We start from the raw sequence: 24,469 nt of genomic DNA on the forward strand, positions 1-24,469 counted from the left end.
AGAGAGAGAAAGAGAGACTTCTGCATTGAGTCAAAGCTGTTTGAAGAAGTTTTGGCTTCTGACCATAACTTTGCAGGTACTTTGTTTTTTGACCTTCATTACTTTGATTGCCAAGAGACTATGGGGGCTGCACTAATTGGGGGCGTCGTCCTGCGCCAGCAGATCCGGAGGCCACAGAAACGCAGAGAGAGCGTGGCAATCATGGCCAGACGGAGGAGGGCCAACAGGCCTCTGTACAGGAGACCTTACCCTCCCAGGGTATTTCACCAACAATTCTCATACATTACTATGTCTGAGGAGCAGTGTTTGCGAAGGCTGCGCTTCAGCAAGGAGGTGGTCACTGAGCTCTGCCATCTGCTGCAGCCAGATCTGCAGCCTCAACTGAGGAGCAGGACGTCTCTGTCGGTGGCAGTGAAGATAACAGTGGCTCTCAACTTTTATGCCACCAGCTCATTTCAATCAGCTACTGGTGACATCGGCAATAGCTCCCAGTTCGCGGTCCATTGCTGCATCCGTCAGGTCACAAATGCCCTCTATAAAAGGAGACGAGAGTACATCTCTTTCCCCATGACCCCGGACAAGCAGCATGATAATGTCCAAAATACTAAACAAATGTTTGACCACGAACCTCGGTCTTTAATAAAAATATGACCAACATTTTGTCACACCACCTACTTTTTGCCCTTCGAGTGTGATCTCCTTCCCTTGCGCACTTCCCCCCTTCCCACCCTACTGCTCCTGCGTAATGGGACCCCAGTGGCTGCAGCAAGGCTGGTGGAAGGCTGCTGATTGTCAGAACCTGAGACTGCAGATGCCCTTGAAGTACGGCCTCGACCAGCTCTGGGCCTGGAGGGTCCGAATGCAGACTGCACCAACTCTGCATGGGTGACAGCAGTCTGTCCTACAGGCGGTGGCAAGTGCAGTGGAGAAGTGACAGTGGTGGCAGCAGGAATGCTGTCATCTTGAGAGAGGACAGCAACTCCCTGCTCAACCGACACACTGGCACTCCCAAGGGGCAGCACATCAGCATCCGGAGGAATCTGCTGGAGCATAGATTGCTGGCCTGCTGCGGTGTGGTGAGAGCCCTGGGGAAATGTGTCTGAACCAGCGAGGATGGCAGCAGTCAGTGTGTAAGGTTTCGCAAGAATTTCCAAAATTTCTACAGCCCCGAAGATTATATTTTTGATTAAAGAAAACCTGGGTAGAATATACCTTAAAAATCCAGGGCATCAAAAGATGCCTGTCCGACCTCATGGCAAAAGACACAAGGCAGCCTTGTGTGTATGTGAAAAGGAAAAGCAAAGATGGCTGTCCAGCCTCGTGGCAAAAGACACAACACAGCCTGTGTGTATGTGAAAGGAAAATCAAAGATGGCTGTCCGGCCTCGTGGCAAAAGACACAACACAGCCTGTGTGTATGTGGAAGGAAAATCAAAGATGGCTGATAAAGGATTTGAAAAAAAACCCAGCCTCTGAAGTAATGAGGTATTTAAACTGTCAATCAACTGCAGTTTAGGAAGTTTCACCGCAGGACAATGGATGTTTGTTTACACGAACTCTTACAATGTTGACTCAAGAGATTAAGTACTTGAGACTGTCAATCAATTGTGGTTGGGCGGGACAACAGGACAATTGGATTTGTTTACACTAACATCCAAGGGCTATTTACTCAGCACTTAAGGAAACAGACATTTTTTTTCAAACTGAGACAGCTTTATTCAAACCAATGAATGGGGTAATACATTAAAACCCATCCCAGTCAATGGGGACAGATCGATTCCCTTTTGTATAGCCCAGATACATCCGGATTTGGGCGCGAAGATTTCGGCTCCCAATTCGGGTATATAGATAGCCTCTCAGGAGGCCATCTCTCTCTCTCTGCTGCCTCACCTCCGTGCTCTGCCTACAGAAGAACAGCTCAGCAAGCCCGCCCAAAAGAAGTGGATTACCAGCAGTTACTTTTAAATACTGGGGTATCTCTACTGCGGGGCGGCGAAGAATACAGACCGCAGGGGCATGGAGCAGGCGTTTCACTGGTGAGCATAGATTTTTCTGGCCCATTACAAGGCAACTTAGATAGGTATTAGGGGTGGGAATTAAGGGGGATTTTGTTAAAATTGTAATTTTAGTCAATTTTCCCTCGATGTGTCCGTTTCCTCTCCCCTATTAAGCAAAAGTGTGCTGCACTAGGAAAAAGTGCTGTATCAAGTAAAAGAGTTGTACTATGCAAAAGAGTGCTGTAGTAAGCAAAAGTATACCCTGTATTAAGTAAAAGTGTGCCGCACTAGGTAAAGGTGCTGTATTAAGTAAAAGAGTATTGTATTAAGCAAAATAGTGCTGTATTAAGCATAGGTGTGCTGTATTGATTATTTTCAATTTATTTCCTTTTATTTCAATAAATACTGGTCTTCTTTGCACCCAACCACGAGTCTCGTTTTGTCTACATCGCTACTGAATAAGTCCGGTGGTCAGAACCAAGAAAAGGGGAGCGATTCGAAACCGCACGGGGCTCTGGAGCAGCTCAGATACTTCTGACTGGCCAGAGATTATAACCCCATCCCCATTAATTTCTACAGTGCTCGCGTGGCTTCAATCTGAGTCTGCATGACAGCAGTCAGAGATGGGGTCATGGCAGCCAGTGACTGAATTGCAGCACTAAACATTTGCACGGCATCTGCCTGTGCTACAGCGAAGTGCACCACACTCCTTGCCAGTGATTCAATGCATTCAGGCACCCTTCCCACTGCACCCATGAGCTCAGTATGCATGTGCACTGCCTGGGTGTTCATTTAAGCGGTCAGCCGCTGCTCCTCTGTGTCCAGTGCAGTAGGACTCGCTGGCATACTCTCCCTCCATGGAGAAGGCCCCCGAGCTTCCCTAGCTACATTGTGTTGCTGCAGCCCACTGGGTCCTGGAGCTTCACCCTCATCAGACCCTTCTCCCCTGCTCCCCTCCAGGGAAGGCATGTTCCCAGTGTGGGCATGGGCTTCCCCGGGAGAGGGTGGTGCTGATTCTCCGGCTTCATCTTCCTCCTCGCCTGCAGCTTCACTCCCACTGGCAGATTGAGGGCCCGTCTCCTCCGCTGGTGAATCATCATCTGAAAGCAGGGAGGTACAAGAGTGGCTTTAGCGTGAGGACAGGGTGGCAGTAAGGGAGGAATGAGTGCAGCGATTTAGTAAGTTGGATTGAAAGTGTCAAAGGCTGGTGTTCTGAGGTACAAGTGGAAGGAGAGAGGACAAAAAGGTGATGACCTTACCATTACTGTCCAGAACGGGTCGGCCTCTCCAGTGGCGACGGGACCAATCACCTGGCTTGCCACAATCCAGTGGACGCACCCCCTCAAGATCGCTGAGGGGTTGCAGCTGAGGCCGCCCTCTACCCGTCCGTTGCTGCGTCTCCTATTATGAGATAGCTTGGCTTGCAAGAAAAAGGACGTCGTCTGGATAAATATACAGCCATGGTCTTGCCTGATGTGCCTCCCATAGGTGAATAGCCCTTACTGAATGCAGCCATGGCCTTGCCTGATGTGCCTCCCATAAGTGAATAGCCCTTACTGTATGCAAAGTGTGGAAGGTGCGTGTGTGTTTCATGAGAGGGCCATAGGTGTTGGATGAGTGTTGGGCATTGGGGTTTTAAGACCCTCTCACCATAGAGTGAGGTTGAGATGGAGGGATGGAGAGGTATGGAAAAAAAGCCACTCACCCTGACGACCCGAGTGAGGTCGTTGAACTTTTTCTACATTGTATATGGGTCCTGGGCACCATGCTCCTGGAGGAAACGCTCTGTGCCACCTCCCTCCACACTCTTCTGTAATCGCGCGACAAAGGCCTCCTGCCACTCTCTGGGTACAGTATTTGAACTTCTGCGCTCCACCGCGCCAACCAGAGCCTCCAAGGCCTGCTCGCTGAAGTGCTGTGCTTGCTCCCTGGCCCTCTCCATAGTCCTTGGCTGCAAGATTTAGGCACAGGTCTCTCCAGGCCGAGATGCAAGGCTCCAATAAGCAGGGTGTGGCTGGAGAGCAAGATCGACCCTCCCCTTTAAGAACTGTCCGGTGCCAGTGTGTCTGTGTTCCATGGCTTACTGACAGCACCTGCACTGCGCCCACACTCTGAGTTAGTGCCTCGCTCCTTGGCCTTTGCACCGAGAGGTGTATAGCACCTGATTTAGCGCTCCAACCACCTCCAGGGGTGATAAAAGCCAGGTTTGCCGTCGGGGGCGATAATTTGCGCCAGGCGCTAAACTTTGCACACAGCCGTTAATCGTGCCCCAAACTGGGCGATACTGAATTTTTCCCCCAATGGCTTCAGTCTTCCCAATATTTAATTGGAGAAAATTTCTGCTCATCTAGCAGGCTGACAATTTAGAGACAGTGGAGGGGCCAAGGGATGTGGTAGTGAGGTAGATCTGGGGTCGTCAGCATACATGTGGAAACTGACGCTGTGTTTTCGGATGATGTCGCCGAGGGGCTGCATGTAGATGAGAAATTGGAGGGGGCCAAAGATACATCCTTGGGGGACACCAGAGGTAAAGATGCGGGAGCGGAAAGAAAAGCCATTGCAGGTGATTCTCTGGCTACGATTAGATAGATAACAATGGAATCAGGTGAGTGCAGTCCCACCCAGCTGGATGACGGTGGAGAGGCGTTGCAGGAGGATGGAGTGGTCAACCGTGTCATAGAATCATAGAAAGTTACAGCACAGAAGGAGGCCATTTCAGCCCATCATGTCGGTGCCAGTCAACAAAGAATTATCCAGCCTAATCCCACTTCCCAGCTCTTGGTCCGTAGCCCTGCAGGTTACAGCATCCCAAGTGCACATCCAAGTACTTTTTAAATGTGGTGAGGGTTCCTGCCTCTACCACCCTTTCAGGCAGTGAGTTCCAGACCCCCACAACCCTCTGGGTGAAGGAATTACCCCTCAAATCCCCTCTAAACCTTCCATCAATTACTTTAAATCTGGGCCCCTGGTTTTTGACCCCGCTGCTAAGGGAAATAGGTCTTTTCTATCCACTTTATCTATGCCCCTCATAATTTTATACACCTCAGTAAGGTCTCCCCTCAGCCGCCTCTGTTCCAAGGAAAACAGACCCAGCCTATCCAGTCTTTCCTCATAGCTAAGATTCTCTACTCCCGGCAACATCTCCTCTGTTCCCTCTCTACTGCAATCACATCTTTCCTGTAATGTGGTGACCAGAACTGCATGCAGTACTCTAGCTGAGGCCTAACTCCTGTTTTATACAGTTGAAGCATAACCCCCCTGTAATGATCAGTAACATGTCATTCTAGAATGGTACACTAGGTATAGCTGTATGTTTAGTAGTGGGCTACCCACAAGGCAGTAGTCAAGATGGATGCCTGTACACTAGTCCACATGGCTGAATAAATGATTAGCTCAAGCTAGCTGTTCATAATGAAAACGTCTATTTATTTGTGAACATAACATGGTACCAGGATTGGTAATATCTGCTGAATATTGTGAAACGCGACATGGAGAATTTGAAGCCACCTGAGGGTTTGAAACTCATGGGGAATGTCGACTGCAATTGGCGGACTTTCAAACAACAATTCGAACTCTATATTGCTGCCATCGGGTTCGGTACGATGCCAGACGCAAGGAAAATAGCGTTACTGCTCACGGTTGTAGGCCCACAGGCGATAGAGGTATTCAATATGTTTCTATTTGATCAAGAGGAGGACAGAGAAAAAATGGACGATGTGCTAAAGAAGTTTGATACACATTGTTCTCCCAAAAAGAACGAGACCTATGAGAGGTACGTGTTCCGTTCACGGACACAGCAGCAAAATGAGACTTTTGATAGTTTTGTGACCGATCTGAAACTGAAAGCACAGACATGTAATTTCTCTGAACTGAAATCATCCATGATTCGTGACCAGATTGTGTTTGGTATTCATGATAAAAAGGTCAGGGAATGTTTGTTGAGAGAAACCGAACTAACATTGGAGAATGCTGTGAAAATATGCCATGCCAATGACTGTGCTGCTGTCGGTGCTGTGTCCAACAAGGGGAAGAAACATGGGCAGAACAGAAATGCAAAGCAATCGGAGGATGGAATTTTTAATTGTAAACGCTGTGGTTACCAGCACCAGCCAAGACAATGCCCAGCGTTTGGAAAAATGTGCACAAAATGTAATGGAAAGAATCACTTTGCCAAACAACGCTTTTCAAAAGTAAAAACAAAGAAAGGGCAACAAGTCAATGTGATTGAGGACACTGATTTAAGTGAGACATTTTTTGTAGGAATGGTGTCATGTGACAATATCGAAAAGGATACAGAAAATGTGCAGCCCTCAGGAATGGACAATGCTGAGCATAAAGTTAATGCAGTAAAAGAGGACAAATGGATGATGTCACTGCAGGTAAATGGAGCATTAGTTACATTGAAACTAGACACTGGGGCAAAAGCAAACTTAATCAGTATGAGTGACATTAACAATATGAAAGAAAAGCCCAAAATACAGAAAAAGTCAGTACTACTGAAGAACTATAATGGACAGAAAATAGATAGCTTAGGTGTATGCACACTCAAAGTGACAGTCAAAGACAAAGTGCATCATCTCATGTTTTCTGTTGTGGCTGACAGACTTGATTCGATACTAGGTGACAAAGCTTGTGAGGACTTAGAACTGGTCAAGAGAGTCTACCGTATAAACTGTGCCATAAGCAGACCAGATGACTCAGTGGATTCTGTAGTGAGTAATTTCCAGGGTGTGTTCAAAGGATTTGGAGTTCTACCATTTACTTACAAGATCCAGCTAAAGGAGGATGCTCAGCCAGTGGTACATGCTCCACGGAAAGTTCCAGCACCTCTGCGTGACCGGCTCAAGAAAGAACTGGACAGAATGACCACACTAGGAGTCATCAGGAAAGTCGAAGAGCCAACAGACTGGGTTAACTCCATGGTATGTGTAAAGAAAAAGAACAATGATCTAAGAATATGCATGGATCCAAAGGACTTAAATGCAAACATAAAACGTGAACACTACCAGATTCCCAAGCGAGAAGAAATCACCAGTGAAATGTCAGGTGCCAGATACTTCACAAAGCTCGATGCCTCACAAGGATTTTGGCAACTAAAACTGGATGAAGAGAGCACCAAATACTGTACCTTCAACACACCATTTGGCAGGTATTGGTTCCTCAGAATGCCTTTCAGGATAATATCTGCATCTGAAATCTTTCATAGAGTGATGGAACACATAATTGAAGGTCTGGAAGGAGTTTGGGTCTATGTTGATGACATCATCATCTGGGGCTCGACACTGAAAGAACACAATGAGAGACTGACTAAAGTGCTACAGAGCATACGCCGGAATGGACTGAAGCTCAACAAAGCCAAGTGTCAATTTGACGTCCAGGAAGTCACTTTCCTAGGAGATAATCTATCTGGTAAAGGAATAGAGCCAGATATGGAAAAAGTAAATGCCATACTCAACATGCCCCGACCCACTGACAAAAAAGGAGTGCTACGCATCATGGGGATGATAAACTTCATTGGAAAGTTCATTCCTAACTTGTCAGCCAAGACAGCCTGTCTGCGAGACCTGCTACATAAAATAAATGAGTTCGCATGGGCAGAAAGACATGAACAAGAGTGGATGAACCTCAAAACAGTGCTGACAACTACACCTCTACTCACCTTCTTTGACCCAACAAAGAGAATCAAAGTGTTAACGGATGCATCAAAAGATGGCCTAGGCGCGGTCTTGCTACAAGCAGAGGGTGAAGATTGGAAGCCTGTTGCCTATGCCTCCAGGTCTATGACTGACTCCGAGTGTCGATACGCCCAGATAGAAAAGGAATGTCTAGGCTTGGTAGTTGGACTAGAAAAGTTCCATGGCTACATATATGGACTTCCCACCTTCACAGTTGAGACAGACCACTGCCCACTGGTTGCCATCATAAAAAAAAATCTGAATGAGATGTCTCCAAGGATTCAACGACTCATGATGAAGCTGCAAAGATATGACTTTGAACTGATCTACACACCAGGCAAACACAGTGTTAGCAGATGCACTATCCCGAGCACCCACAATGAGTCATGTGAGCTCTACTGAGGAAGACGTGGATGTTCATGTGAGTATGGTCACTGCTGCGCTGCCCGTGTCAGACACAAAATCAAGGCAAATAGCAGAAGAAACAGTAAAAGATACAGGCCTAGAAATTGGGTTCTGGTCTTGCCAGGGCTGTAGCGCCAGAAAGTTTGCGCCAGCGGTAATGCGGCAGCGCCCGACGAAAATTCGGGTGCGCCGGGCCCAGACGGCGGTGGGCGCTAAAACCCTCCTTTAGCGCCTCAAAGCGGGCGTGAACTTGGGTTTCCCGGCGCTAATCCCCCGCTGCGGCACCCGATGCGGTGCGGCCGGCGGGGGAACTGCAGGCCTCCTCCTCCTGTTAAGGAGGAGCTGCCTGCAGCCGACAACTGTCCGGCGGATTGACCCGACATCTGAGCCCGGCACCTCGGGGAAGTGCCGGGCTCGCATGAGACACTGATCAGGGCCGCGGGGGGGGGAATGCAGGAGTCCGGGAAGGGAGGTGCGGGCAGGCGGCCGCCGGGAACGCGGCCGGCCGCCGCTCCACCTTTATGCGCCGGCGCACACTGGGGGAAGACTCTGTTGCCAGAGTCTTAGTTGCGCCTGCCACGGGCGAGGCGGGCGCAACTGAATTTCGGCTTGGGGCCGGGTTACCACGGCAACCGGGACGCTGCGCACACCGATGACGTCATCGGTGCCGGCGCAGCGCTACCGGTCTACCGCCGCGGAAGGGCCCCAGGCAATTTAGGAACCGGTGCCAATTGCAGCGCTAGGCCCTCTAGCACCGCAAAATCGGTGCTAAGGGCACTGAATTTCTAGGCCACAGTGTTACAAACAGTAATAGAGAACATTCATCATGGTTGGCCAAAAGGTTCCTGTCCAAAGTACTATCACATCAGGTCAGAGTTAAGTGTCACAAGTGGACTATTACTAAAACAGAACAGAATAGTCATTCCACAGGCTCTACGTCAAGACATGCTCAAAAGGATTCATGAGGGACACCTCGGAATTGAAAAATGCAAAAGGAGAGCAAGAGACACTGTTTATTGGCCTGGCATAAATAAGGACATTGAGAACATGATAGGCATATGTGAGACATGTCAGAAACAGCAAAACAAACAAGCAAAGGAACCAATGATAGTAGCTGACTTACCAACAGCGCCATGGCAAAAGGTTGGTATGGACCTCTTTCATTTGAATGGTAAAGACTATCTAATAGTGATCGACTACTATTCTAACTATCCTGAGATGGTGCTGCTCTCAAGCACATCAGCAAGCAGTGTCATAATGCATGTTAAACCCATCTTCGCCAGACATGGAATTCCCAGGATTGCCGTTAGCGACAATGGTCCGTGCTTCAACTGTAAGGAGTGGCAACAGTTTGCAGCACATTATGACTTTCAACACATCACATCCAGTCCTCTGTATGCTCAGTCGAATGGTAAGGCAGAGAAAGGTGTTCAAGTTCTCAAACAGCTACTGAAGAAAGCAACAGAAAGCAAGTCTGATCCTTATCTCGCCCTGCTGAGCTACCGAGCCTCCCCTTTAGACTGTGGTTCTTCACCTGCTGAACTCCTAATGGGTCGTAAGTTGCACACCACGCTACCCTGCTGTGCAAAAGAAAAGCAGAGTAAGGAACTAAGACAGAGACTTCAACTGTTAAAGCTGAAACAGAAATCACACTATGACAAGTCATCCAAAACTCTGAAACCATTGACAAGGGATGATGTTGTCAGGATTGAGGATCCAGATGCATGGAACAGGAAAGCTACAGCTCTTGAGGAAGTAGGACCAAGGTCATACACTGTTAGAACTGAGGAAGGACAGATTCTCAGGAGGAACCGCCGTTCTCTCCTGAAAACACAAGAAACTATCCAAGAGCAAATCGATGACAATGCCGCAGCTGAATCTTGTCACTCACCACCAGAACAATCTAACACAAACACACATACAGGCTCTCATGAAAACACATCAGACTTACCTGTGCTGAGAAGATCCACACGTGAAGTAAAAAAGCCTGATAGACTTAATCTTTGAGTACAAAGAAAACTATAATAAAAGAATGAAAAGCTTAGAGTTTATAAAGTAAAGCTTTGAAAATGTGTTGACTGTTGTGAAGATGTTTATGTCGTTATGATTGATTGATATTGATTTTGTTTAACCTCTAAGGAAGGGGGATGTAATGATCAGTAACATGTCATTCGAGAATGGTACACTAGGTGTAGCTGTATGTTTAGTAGTGGGCTACCCACAAGGCAGTAGTCAAGATGGATGCCTGTACACTAGTCCACATGGCTGAATAAATGACTAGCTCAAGTTAGCTGTTCATAATGAAAACATCTATTTATTTATGAACATAACACCCCCCTGCTCTTGTATTCTATGCCATGGTTAATAAAGGCCAGCATTCCGTATGCCTTCTTAACCACCTTATCTACCTGGCCTGCTAGCTTCAGGGATCTGTGTACATGCACTCCAAGGTCCCTTTGTTCCACTATGCTACTCAGTGTCCTACCATTTAATGTGTATTCCCTTTCCTTGTTAGCCCTCCCCAAATGCATTACCTCACACTTCTCCGGATTGAATTCCATTTGCCACTGTTCTGCCCACCTGACCAATTTATTGATATCTTCCTTCTTCAGTATCAACCACACAGGCGATTTTAGTATCATCTGCAAACTTCTTACTCATACCCCCTATATTCAAGTCTAGATCGTTGATATATACCACAAAAAGCAAGGGACCTAGTACTGAGCCCTGTGGAACCCCACTGGTAACAGCCTTCCAGTCACAAAAACACCCATCAACCATTACCCTCTGCTTCCTGTCTCCGAGCCAGTTTTGAATCCAACTTGACACTTTGCCCTGGATCCCATGGGCTTTTAATTTCGTGACCAGTCTGCCATGTGGAACCTTATCAAAAGCCTTGCTAAAGTCCATATACCCTACATCAAACGCACTACCCTCATCTACCCTCCTTGTTACCTCCTCAAAAAATTCAATCAAGTTTGTCAGACACGACCTTCCCTTAACAAATTCGTGCTGACTATCCTTGATTAATCCATGTCTTTCTAAATGAAGATTTATCCTGTCCTTCAGATTCCAATAATTTTCCCACAGTGTCAAAGACTGTAGACAGGTCAAGAAGGACGAGGAGGGATAGTTTATCTTTGTCACAGTCACAAAGGACGTCATTTGTGACTTTGATGAGAGCTGTTTCAATACTGTGGCAGGGGCGGAAACCTGATTGGAGGGATTCAAACATGGAGTTCCGGGAAAGATGGGCATGGATTTGGGAGGCGACAACACGTTTAAGAACTTTGGACAGGAAAGGGAGGTTGGAGATGGCAAGATAGTTTGCAAGGACAGAGCATTCCTGACTCCACAACTGTTTCTCTGCTGTCCTGACTGCTTATCTGACATCAAACTGTGGATGGGCCAGAGCTTCCACCAGGTAAAGATTGGTAAAAAATAAGGCCATTCTATTTGGTTCTCATCAGAAATTCCACAATTTTCTTGCCTTTTGCTATGTGTGGTAAATGTGTAATCAAAGTGAAATAATGACAGCCTGCAAATTACTCTCAGCGATGAATGTGTAACTCGTACATATCAACTTTCTCTGTCTTCTCTTTTAAGAGGAGTTAGTCCATTTATTTTAAATGGATTAACCCTTCAGTTAAAATAGCGGAGAGAAGCAAGCATTTGTACAGCTTTTATCACTCAAAGGCCCGTATTTTCCGATGCCTACGGGTGGGTACGAGCTGTGTACACACCCGTAGGGACCGCGCAAGTGCCGGTTTCAGGCATGCGAAGCGCACGCTCTGAAAACCGGCACTTCCGATCTGACAAGAATCCTTTTGACAGATCGCATGCCTGCCCTGGAGAAGGGCCTCTGCGGGGGGAGAGTTCCACTTTCTACACAACCTCCGCCTGCTGAAATCACTTAAAAATCTTACACCTGGTAAAAGCAGGTATTTGGCCTGCTTTTACCAGCATAAGAGTTAAAAAAAAATGTTTTTTCACTTATTTATAATTTAAAAATACTTTAAAAAAAAGTAAGTTTATTTTTAGCCCCGTAAAAAACTAATTATATTTAAAAAAAAATTAAATTTGTGTTTAAAATATTTAATTTAATGTAATTTTAACTCATTTTAAAAACATGATGGTTTTTAAAACATTTATTTAATGTTGTAGTGTCTTTTTTCAGTGATCCCCATTCATACTTTTGACAGGTCTACCTGTCAAAAGTATGAAGGGGGATTCCCTTCTCCCATTGGCTCGCTTGGCCCACGTGATCCCAGGGACGCTTGCGAACCGCCTGCGCCCCTGGGATACCTGGGCCTTTGCGCGTGCGGACCAGGAGAGGCCCAGGAGCGGAAGAGTCCGGACCTCGGGAGCCCTCAGGTAAGGGCGTCGATTTTTTTCCTGATAGGAGGCCTCCGCACGCAGGAATCCTCTTATCGGAAATTATGGGCCATTGTAATTTCCAGGCTAATGTGCATGGTGGGTAACCCAATGCTCAACATTGACACCTATCTACATTGTGGTCAAAAGCATTTGTGAACAGCTGAAGTTGTGGGAATACTTTCTTATCAGTCAATTTGATGCTGTGCTTTGACAGTCAAGATCTGCACTAAGACTGATGTGTAATATCTCAGAAAGTGTTAATTGAGGAAAAGCGGATTAAAAAAAATCAAACTTTTGAAACCACTAGTTAAAAAAAAATCATTTTATAAAACCACAAAAAAACAAACGTTTAAATGGTTAAAACACACCAAACTGCCCAACTCTCAAGTCTTGTGATAAATGTCAAACTGTTTGTACAGCAACAATAGAGGGATTGTAACTGGTTCAGTATTAATTAAATGGGTATAAACTCATGAAAATACAAGGTTCTGTGGGACAAATCCTATTGCCTTAAGCACAAATACTGTACTCAAAATGTTAATTAACTCAGTAAATAAATACATGAAACATTTAATTGCATTTTGTTAGGAATATAATGAAGTATCTGTAACACCAACTCCATCACTCTTCGAATATATGAAACCGTCAAACTGCTCGTCATTGCAATAATTTACGTTTCTCTTACCTGTCCGATGTGAAGGTTCCACAGTTACATAACCTGGACCACTGGGTAATATGGGCTTCTTGATGTTGACTTCACTGAAAATATATCATTGCCTGTTAAGCCACTGAACCCTTCAATTGTTGCAATTAAAGAGCTCGTAACGTAGGAAACTTAAAAGTACATACAGGGGGTGACATGAATCTTGTCATTCATGTGGAAATGACTTATGAAGTAATACTGGGTGGCCTGCCGGTGGCACTGTCCAGGGAGAGTATAAATACTTGGGCATGGGCCCAGCTTGCTCAGGACATTCTTTAACAGGAACTAGTGAAGGACACAACTAGATCTCCATGTTGAAAAACAGTTGATTAAATTGACGTAAGAAAACTACTAAGCCTCGTTTAATACTCAGATCAAGTGCCTAGTAGTTTTCTTAGGTCAGGGGGTGAATTTTCACTGTGGTTCTCCTGATCATCCATCGTAACTTTGGTGGAAGAGCAGTGGAAACATCATACAAATGGTGCAAACAGCATTTTATCTGGGACTTTTCACGGCTCTTCCACCAAACTTGCAATGGACGAGTGGGAGGACCATGACAGAAATTTACCCCTGCAGTCTTTACTAGGAATCATTTTCTCATTCTAAAAGGAGAATTGTAAGGAAATTATGGTTCCAAAAAAAAGAAAGACTTGCATTTAGATAGCAAGTCTCTGGAGTGGCCCTTGAACCCACAACCTTCTGGCTCAGAGCGTGGGAGTGCTATTTTTTTTTAAATTATACTTTATTGAACATTAAGAACATTTACAACATCGTGATCATTACATTGTATGATACAAATCAATTCTATCGCCCTGCACAGCCATTCCGCCACCACATTTTAACATCAAAACCTGAAGTTTAATTTGTCACCTGTAACATATATTAATCGATTGTACTTTAAAAATTGGTTGTAAAATACTGTCCTTAAATTCCTTTCTGAATAAAACATCCACAGAGCCTTATAATGATCTTTTAGCTTATATTTAAAATACTCTTTTAGATTGATTCTCCTCCCCTTAAAAAACAGAGCATTCCTTCTTTGCACAATCACGAATCTAGCCAAACTGAACATTAAATGAATTGCCACTCTGCTAGACTCTGGCAGACTCTCCTGCAATCCCCATCTCAAAATTGAGTCCCACGGGATTCCCATTCTCGCTGTTCGGTCCCCACCCAGCAAAAAAGCTTCACAAAACGTTCGAACATAGTACTTAAAGTCATTTAACTGCGGACATAACACCAGTAAATGGGACAGAGTCTCATCCTGTGTCCCACACATTGGGCAAGTTGCCGCCTCCACTCGTCCAATCTTGCACAAGACCGTCATGGTAAAAATCCGGTTATGAACCAATTTGAAATCTAGTTCAATCCATTCTGGGCATTTAAAATTCGCCCACACTCCCTTCCAAATCCTGTTGCAGTCCAGCTGTGGGTATATACTCTGCCAAAACTCCTGACCAGCAGGTGTCTTGAATCTCCATTCTCTGAATACCTCATAGAAATCTCGAGTATTACAGTTGTCAAATTGGACTAACTCTCCCCCTTTCTCCAGTACAAAGCTTGGAAAAGCAGGACACACTTTGCTTCCTTTGGAGATTTCCGCATTTATTTCTTCCATCCAATCCTGTGGCATTGCCCTCACAATCTTCTCATACATGATTCCTATTGCTTTTCCTTCTACCTTCTGATCCTCCTCCCACACCATGTCCCTCACTATCGCTTCCGGCAACCAGCAACCAACCTGGAATCACCTCGTATAATACATCTTTCACAGATGTAATCCCAGCTTTTATAAAAGCTTGATTAAATAAAACCTCTCCTTCAATGTTGACCCACCTATTCAAAAATAAGGGCTGTTCTAAAAATTCCTCAGCCCCCTTGGGCATAAACTGCACACTTTTTAAAAATTGAGCCCAAGTCTCTACAACCCCCTTATAAAACTTAGGGAGAAGTTTAATTGATTTCAAAAACATATTATTGTATTCCATATACAATATATCCCCTGTCCTCCTATCCCACTTCGTTTTAAAAAATGCTCAAAACAACTCTTCCAAAAACTTGTATTTGACTTCTGAAGAAATCTCTTCACCCATTTGATTCTAAAGGATTTTTTCTTCAAATCATTATCTGGGAAATTGAGTCCTCCCTGATTTCTCCATCCAATGATGGTATTGTAAGCCACCAAGGCTGGTTTCCCTTCCCATAAAAACCTCACACAAGCCTCTCGGATGGACTTTTCTGCCCACTCAGGAATATCCTCCACCGTCAATAAGTACCATAGCTTAGATAGCAGGAGAGCAGACACCACTGTCGCTCTTCCTTGCACTTTCAGCCACCTTCTTTCCCATCTTCCCAAAATCTTTTTAATTTTCATAACCTTCGGTTCCCAATTTAATCGATCCACTTCTTCCCTGTCTTTCTTGCACCCCATATGCACCCCCAGAACTTCCAAAACCTCCACCACCTTAAAAGGGACATACTCCCAACCATTCCCCCCTACCCCTCCCTGCAACCAGGCATTGGGACTTACTATAATTCACTCTGGCACCTGAAGCTCTACAATATTCCTCCACTACCTCCATAGCTTTCCTCACTGACTCCCCATTTCTCAATGTTAAGGTTGTGTCATCTGCATATTGGTGCATCACCGGCACCAGCCCAGAACTGGGTACCACAATCCCAACTAAACCTTGTTTCTTTCGCATCATGTAACCTAATGGTTCTGCTACCAATGTGTACAGCAATGGGGACAGGGGACAACCCTGTCTCACTGATCTCTGTATCGGAAAATACTTGGATAAAAAACCATTACATTTAACACAGCTAAATATGTTTGAATAAAAAATCCTTATCCACTGAATAAAATTTTCCTTGAAACCAAATGCTTCCAAAACCTTCAATAAAAACTCATGAGAGACCCTATCAAAGGCTTTCTCTTGATCTATCTTTAATACATAAGCCTCCCTCCCACTCTCTTCCATGAGCTCTATCGCATCTCAGATTGAGACCACAGAGTCTGCGATGTCCCGGCCTATGACTCCATAGGACTGAGAGGGCCAAACTATTTCCGGTAACACCTCCTTCAAACGATTTGCCATAACCCTCGCCAAGATCTTATAATCCACATTTAATAGTGTGATGGGCCTCCAATTCTTCAGATCCTGTCTATCCCCTTTATTTTTATAAGCTAAGCTTATGATACCTCTCCTCATAGATGGTGCCAGGCTTCCCTCAATTTTAATTTCCTTAAAAACTCCTAAGAGCAATGGACTTAAAATCTCGAAAAATTCCTTATAAAATTCTGCACTTAGTCCATCGGACCCTGGGCTTTTCCCCCCCCTTCATTCCACTTATTGCTATTTTTATTTCCGCTAATTCTACTTCTTTATCACACATGCTTCTCTCATCCTCCTTTAAACCCTTTTCAATAAAAGCAGTAACCTTCTCCATCTCCAAATTGGAAATGTCTTCTTTTGTATATAGCTCTTGATAAAAGCTGCTAGCCGCCTCCAAAATCTCCTCACTTTCATGAATGATCATCTCCCCAACCTTCAACTCCTCAATTAACGATAATCTCTGTCGCAGCTTCTCTTGCTCTAGAAAATATCTAGTGCATCTTTCGCCCTCTAATGCATCTCTAGCCTTTGCACGGAGAATGGCCCCCTTGCATTTTTCAGCTTGCAATAATTCCCACTCTTCCTTTAGCACCCGGAACTTAGTCTCAGCTCCCTTATCCCCTCCGTCAACTGCTTTACAGACATCCGTAAACCTTTTGTTTATATTCTCTTCTCGATGCCGGTTAGCTGCTGCCCTCTTTTTCCCATAACGTACCGAAAAAACTTTTACCTCATATTTGAAATTGTCCCACCAAACTCTTCTTCCTTTCAAGAACAAAAGTTCCTTCTGAGCATTCTTTATTATATTTATAATCCCTTCTTTATAAGCACTTTCCTTCAGGTATTGATTGTTTAAAATCCACATCCCTGAACCGATCTTAACTCTGCTGTTCCTAATTCTAAGAACCAATGCTGAAATATCACTAAAAAATACTTTTTTATAATAAATCTCCATCACCTCTGAACTTAACCCTTGCCGCATTAACACAAAATCTATACGGCTCTGTTTTAAAACATCACCCACCCAACCTGCTCTGGAGAACTCCCTTTTTATGGGGTTCCGGTCCCTCCATAAGTCTCTCAAATTTAAATTTGCCATCATTTTTACAATCATCCCTCTGGAGTTATCATCTTTAAAGGTCATCTGGGCTGAAATGTCCATCCAAGATAAAAATACATTAAAATCCCCCACTATACAAGGATTTTCCACCTCTGCCACTTCAGTGAATAACCCCCGAAAAAACTCGCAACGCTTGCAATGGTCGTTCGGTGCATAGATATTAAAGAGATCACAATTAAATCCCTCCAATTTTACCCTTAGCTGTAAAAATCTCCCCTCAGTGTCCTTGTCCACCAAGGCAGCATTCTCTTCTATGGACGGACTCACCAAAACAGCCACCCCTCTACGGTTATTGTTTGCACAACTTGCAAACACCTCTCCCTTCCAAACCTTCTGAACTCTCTCTAGAACATCCTCATCCCAAAAGGTTTCTTGCAGACACAACAGGTCCGTGCCTTTAAAACCCTGCAACAACTGCTGCAATTTCTTCTCACCCCTCAGTCCGTTCACATTAAATCGAGACCAATGTAATCATGGCTCCAAAGAAGGGAAGTATGCCCAATAATCTCCCCATCATTTAATCTCTGGCTCTTCCCTCCTCTCATGCTCCTTCTCAACTTTTCGGGCAGCTGTTGCTTTTTCCTGCAGCCTCCGGCTCTTTTTCCCCTCCTGTTTGACCCCTCCCCGCTGTTTCAGCCTCTTGCCTTAAGTTTGGACCCAGGAGCTGCCCTTTCTCCCTCCTTCTGCCCCTCATTAACCTTTCCCTTTCCACATGATGCCACCCCATCCCCGACTTCCATGTCTCTTTCCCCCTCTAATTCCCCACACTCAAGCTCTTCTGCAACCCCCTGTGCCTGCTCCCCGTCAGATACATAATCCTGCTCCCCGTCAGATACTTCATCTCCCATTGAGAGTCTTCCTGCTATCGCAGTTTCTCCCACTGTGCCGCCCCCTTCAACCATGTCTCCACCTCTGACCCTTGCACCTTGTTCCCTCACTCCATGGGACAATGGCGCACCTAAATTGTTCCCTTCTGACGTCTCTCTCTCGCCGATCCCATTCTGCTGTCCCTTTAAGGCTCCTGCCTCTTGCACCCTCTCCCCGCCCTGCCCCCTCCTGCTCACCAAAATATCCGACTCCCCGCCTCTCCCCGGAGCACTCACTTCCACCACACACCCCGCTCCTTCCTCCTCTTCCCCCGCAGACACCAGAGTTCCCAGGGGGAGCCAAACTGCACTAAGGCTCGAGTCTGCACTCGACCCTCGCTGCCCGCTGCTGTCTTTGTTCCCCTCCATAGCACTCGCCGTGTTTTCCGCTATCTCCATCTCAATCTCCGCTCCGCCATCCTCTGCCTCTTCCTGTGCTCCTTTTTCCTTCATTTTACCGGCTGTGTCCTCCGCCTGCACCGCACCTCCGGCCGTTCCACGCTCCTCTCCTGCTCCTTCTCCCATCTCCTCATCACTCATTTCGCTCCCTTCTGCCACACACTCACAGCGGGTGGGGCCTTTACAACACACCCCACAGCTCTCCATCTTGCAGCTCCACGCGATATGTCTCGACTCACCGCAATTGTAACAATACAAATCAGGCCAGTTTCTTACGAGATAGTCATGTCCCAGACAATAGTAACACACCTTTACTTGGTTATCGTGCAGCACAAGAAAATACTGCACTCCTTCCAGCGTCTCGAACTTCATACTGTAAGGCAAAGACCTCACCCCCTCTGGGAACCGCACCTTTACATACCGGGTTCCGTCTGCTACCCGTGTTCCCGGATAGTACCTCCTCTTTATTTCGGAACAGATTTTAATGTCCCACGACTCCAACTTTTTGCTCAGCACTTCGTCCTCGATGTACACAGGCAAGTTCAAAAATGAAACCACCACCTCCTCTGAATATAGCAGTCACCTCCAAGAATTTCTCCCCAACTTTCAGGCTGAGCAGCAGTTTTTCCACCTCCTCACGGCCACTGACTGTCACCTTGTGGTAAACCACTGTATTGTATATTGCCGCCTCTGGGTGGCGCTGTGTATGGAGGCATGCCTCAGCTGACTCCACCCACCACTGTGTGGGTTTCGTTCAGACTTGTTCAGTCACTCACGAAGAAGCATGGTCTCTTCTTAGCTAATAAAAGCCTTATTCATCTCTTCTTTCGACTCATCATCTCTTCTTCGACTCATCACCTTTTATGAAGTAATTGATAAGCGTATCAATTTTATTAGCTAAAAGTTAAATGGCGACACCTGAGGAGCAACAACAGCAACGGATACAGCAGACATTGCTGAGAGCCCTCAGACCACCATGCCTGGACCTCGACCCTCAAGATGTGGGTGCATCAGCCAAGTTTGAACACTGGCTGAGCTGCTTTGAATCCTTCCTCGCAATCTCACAGGTTACAGAGGAGGATCACAAACTGAAAATTTTGACCGCCCAGGTGAGCCATCAAGTATATATGCTAATCCGGGACTCTAATACGTACGTGGCGGCCCTCGAGCTACTAAAAGGGCAATATACGCGCCCAGTGAACACAATTTACGCCCGACACCTCTTGGGATCCCGCAGGCAGCAACCGGGAGAATCGGTAGGGGCATTTGCACGGGCGCTACTGGCACTCTGCAGAGACTGCGATTGTAAAGCGGTAACGGCTGTGGAGCACGCGCAGGGACTCGCCTGTGATGCCTTCGTCAGGGGCCTCCAGTCAGACCACACCCGGCAGAGACTGCTAGAAAGCAAGGAACCCGACCTGAAGACGGCCATTGCCCTTGCGCTCTCGTTAGAGGAGGCCCACCGAAACCTCGAGGCATACCCCCGTAACGGCGCCGAGACATGGCAATCGAAACCGTGGGACACGGGACCGCCGCCCCCGGCACCAACCGCTGCAGCGACCCAACCGAGACAGCAGCCTCCGGTAAGAACTGCTTCGATGCCCAGTAACCAGGCCCAAAAATGCTATTTCTGTGGCCAGTTAAAACATCCCAGAGCGCACTGCCCAGCTAAGACAGCTACCTGCTCGGGCTGCGGGAAGAAAGGCCATTACGCTAACGCCTGCAAGGGGAAGCCAGCCAGCAGCGCAGCGTGCGGGCCGTGGGAGCAGCCATCTTATCCGCCATTTTGTGTACCCCCGGCCGCATGGCATCCGCCGCCATCGTATCCAACGCACTCAACCGCCATTTCGTCACCGGAACCGACCACCGTCTCGGCGGATGACTATAGTGACTCACTAAGCCACATACTGGCCTCCGTGACGCTGGATCAAGGCCACCCTCACCATCTATCCAGCTCCATGATGGATATCGCGGTAAACGGCCGCGCCACCAGTTGCCTGATCGACAGCGGGAGCACAGAGAGTTTCGTCCACCCCGACACGGTACGTAGCCACTCCCTCACGATTCTGCCAACGCACCATCGCATTTCTATGGCGTCCAAGTCCCAGTCAATGGACATCAGCGGCTACTGTGTGGTGACCCTGTCAGTAGGGGGCACTGAATATCAAAAATTTAAACTGCTAGTCCTGCCCCGTCTTTGTGCTGCCGTCCTGCTAGGGTTGGATTTTCAGTGCCACCTTAAGAGTGTCACACTAGCATACGGTGGACCCCTCCCCCCCACTCACAGTCCGCAACCAACAACTTTTAAATCGCCCGCTGCAAACCACCTGCAGCCTTTCCACATTAAAAGTCCCCCCCCCTCCCCTGTTCGCTAACCTCACCCGCGACTGTAAACCCATCGCTACCAAAAGCAGGCGGTACAGTGCCGGGGACAGAGCTTTTATCAGCTCTGAGGTGGAGCGGCTCTTGAAGGAGGGCATTATCGAAGGTAGCACTAGCCCCTGGCGAGCCCAGGTTGTAGTCGTTAAAACCACTGCAAAACGCCGCATGGTAATCGACTACAGCCAAACCATAAACCGGTACACCCAGCTGGACGCGTACCCCCTCCCTCGCATATCTGATATGGTCAATCAGATTGCGCAATACAAAGTATTCTCCACCATCGACCTTAAGTCAGCGTACCACCAGCTGCCCATCCGCCATGAGGACCGCCAGTATACTGCCTTCGAGGCAAACGGCCGCCTCTACCACTTCCTTAGGGTCCCCTTCGGCGTCACCAACGGGGTTTCGGTCTTCCAAAGGGAGATGGACCGAATGGTTGACCAGAACGCGCTGCGGGCAACCTTCCCCTATTTGGATAACGTCACCATCTGCGGCCACGACCAGCAGGACCACGACGTTAATCTAGCAAATTTCCTCCGTACGGCCCAACGGCTGAACCTAACGTACAATAAGGAAAAATGTATGTTTCACACCAAGCGCCTGGCCATCCTCGGCTGCGTGGTGGAGAACGGAGTCATCGGGCCCGACCCCGACAGAATGCGCCCCCTAATGGAGCTACCCCTTCCCCACTGCCAAAAAGCACTGAAGAGATGCCTGGGGTTTTTCTCCTACTACGCCCAGTGGGTGCCCCTCTATGCAGACAAAGCCAGGCCCCTCATCAAAGCCACCTCCTTCCCCCTGACACCAGAGGCGTGTGCAGCCTTCACTCTTATCAAGAACGATATCGCGAAGGCCGCAATGCACGCGGTGGATGAGTCCATCCCCTTCCAAGTGGAGAGCGATGCCTCCGACTTCGCCCTAGCCGCGACCCTTAACCAGGCGGGCAGACCCGTGGCCTTTTTCTCAAGGACCCTCCAGGGCCCCGAGACGAGACACTCCTCCGTCGAAAAGGAGGCCCAGGCTATTGTAGAAGCGGTGCGTCACTGGAGGCATTACCTGGCCGGGAAACGATTTACCCTGCTCACTGACCAGCGTTCAGTAGCTTTTATGTTTAATAATAAGCAGAGGGGTAAAATCAAGAACGACAAGATCTTGAGGTGGAGAATCGAACTCTCCACCTACAATTATGATATCTTGTATCGGCCAGGGAAACTCAATGAGCCCCCAGATGCCCTATCACGTGGTACATGCGCCAACGCGCAGAGTGATAGGCTGCAGTCCCTCCACAATGACCTCTGCCACCCGGGGGTCACCAGGTTTTTCCATTTTATCAAATCCCGTAACCTGCCCTACTCCATCGAGGAGGTCAGGACCATGACCAAGAGCTGCCAAATCTGCGCCGAGTGCAAACCGCACTTCTATAGGCCGGACAGAGCAAGCCTGATCAAGGCCACCCGCCCCTTCGAACGCCTGAGCGTCGATTTTAAAGGGCCCCTCCCCTCCGCTGACCGCAATGTGTACTTCCTCAACATAGTTGATGAGTACTCCCGTTTCCCCTTTGCCATCCCCTGCCCAGACATGACCAGTACCACGGTCATCAAGTGTCTGAATGACATCTTCGCTCTGTTCGGGTTCCCCAGCTATATACATAGCGACAGGGGCTCATCGTTCATGAGCGACGAACTTCGGCAGTACCTGCTAACAAGAGGTATCGCCACGAGCAGGACCACCAGTTACAACCCCCGGGGGAACGGCCAGGTGGAAAGGGAGAACGCGACGGTTTGGAAGGCAGTCCTCTTAGCACTAAAATCTAAGGGCCTTCCGACCTCCCGCTGGCAGGAGGTCCTCCCTGCAGCGCTTCACTCCATTCGGTCACTGCTTTGTACTGCCACTAATGCGACCCCTCATGAGAAAATGTTCGTTTTCCCCCGGAAGTCTACATCGGGAACCTCGCTACCGGCATGGTTGACTTCTCCTGGGCCCGTCCTACTGCGGAGGCACGTGAGGACGCATAAAACGGACCCCCTGGTCGAGCGGGTGCACCTCCTACACGCCAACCCCCAGTATGCCTGGGTGACATACCCAGACGGGCGGGAGGACACGGTCTCCATACGAGATCTCGCACCCTCGGGTACCCCTGAATTACCACCGTTATCCCCCTTACCACCGTTATCCCCTTTACCACTGTTATCCCCCACCACCCCTCCCAACCCAACCCCTGCAGACGGCATGCCAAAGCCCCAGGAATCTTCGCCAACCACCCAGACACCAGACCCGACGTCGGATGCTGCAACACCACCGCCGCCACCACGACGATCAGGACGTCAGACAAGGCCTCCTGATAGACTTAACTTGTAGTACCCTTCACCCCGCCGGACTTCACATTAAACAAGGGGTGAATGTGGTAAACCACTGTATTGTATATTGCCACCTCTGGGTGGCGCTGTGTATGGAGGCATGCCTCAGCTGACTCCACCCACCACTGTGTGGGTTTCGTTCAGACTTGTTCAGTCACTCACGAAGAAGCATGGTCTCTTCTTAGCTAATAAAAGCCTTATTCATCTCTTCTTTCGACTCATCATCTCTTCTTCGACTCATCACCTTTTATGAAGTAATTGATAAGCGTATCACACCTCAAATCCCACATTTGGTTTTGGTCGGCAGGCAAAACAGCTTCCCTCACCACAGTCCTCATGAACCGCCTGGATTATATCCCAGGCTCGAATCTTCTTATCTTCACATTACACCACCACCGTATTTTCTTTACCAAACCTCCTGAGGTCCCGGCCCAAATCTTTTCTTCCCCTTCCCCCACAGTTTCTTCCCTAATAAAATTCCTCTCGGGAATATTGTCCTCTGAGGGGCCCAGCACTCAGCAGCCATCTGGCTGTTTATTGTGGGCCTAAAAGGCCCTAAAACCTGAAAACAAAACCCTCCACCAACTTTTTACAAAACTCCCTCCAACACCCAGCTGCAATTAGGCAACCAGTCACACCTGGCTCACTCCTAGCCCCTCCCACCTAGAGAGTGTTATCAACTGAGCCACAGCTGGCACTGACCGGTGTATATTTGAAATATATATGGGGTGGATTTTCAAGTTGCCGCCAGGGTATAAAACTGGTGTAGTGGATTGGATGCCTGTTATAGAAACAGCCTCATTTTCATTTCCATTGAAATTAATGGGGAAAAAAATTGGATGGTTTCTACACCTGCCATCTGATCCACACACCAGTTTTACACCTTCGGCAGCAATTTGAAAATCTACCCCATATATCTCGTTGTCCATACTGTTAAATCAATGCAGATTAATCGCATGCAACATTTAAAACAAAATAGCAGTTCCCTGATGGCTCAAAATATATAAGGTTGTGGCGACACGCCACCACTGGACATAATCCGCTCACGGCGGCACAGACAGTCTAAGCAGAAG

General features: G+C 47.4%; 1 protein-coding gene across 1 annotated transcript in view; it reads right to left on the reverse strand.

Annotated features, from left to right (window-relative positions):
• Positions 1-24,469, reverse strand: part of LOC147107694 (NXPE family member 3-like) — a 53,856-nt gene that overhangs the window by 13,762 nt on the left and 15,625 nt on the right. The window contains exon 3 of the mRNA XM_086006919.1: positions 13,139-13,212. Within this exon, the coding sequence (XP_085863045.1) occupies positions 13,139-13,212 (74 nt within the window). The remainder of the gene's footprint in view (positions 1-13,138; positions 13,213-24,469) is intronic.

The sequence above is a fragment of the Somniosus microcephalus genome, chromosome 14 (genome assembly GCF_052327205.1).
Source record: "Somniosus microcephalus isolate GS21.2 chromosome 14, FLI_Smic_1.0, whole genome shotgun sequence".
Taxonomy (NCBI): Eukaryota; Metazoa; Chordata; class Chondrichthyes; order Squaliformes; family Somniosidae; genus Somniosus; species Somniosus microcephalus.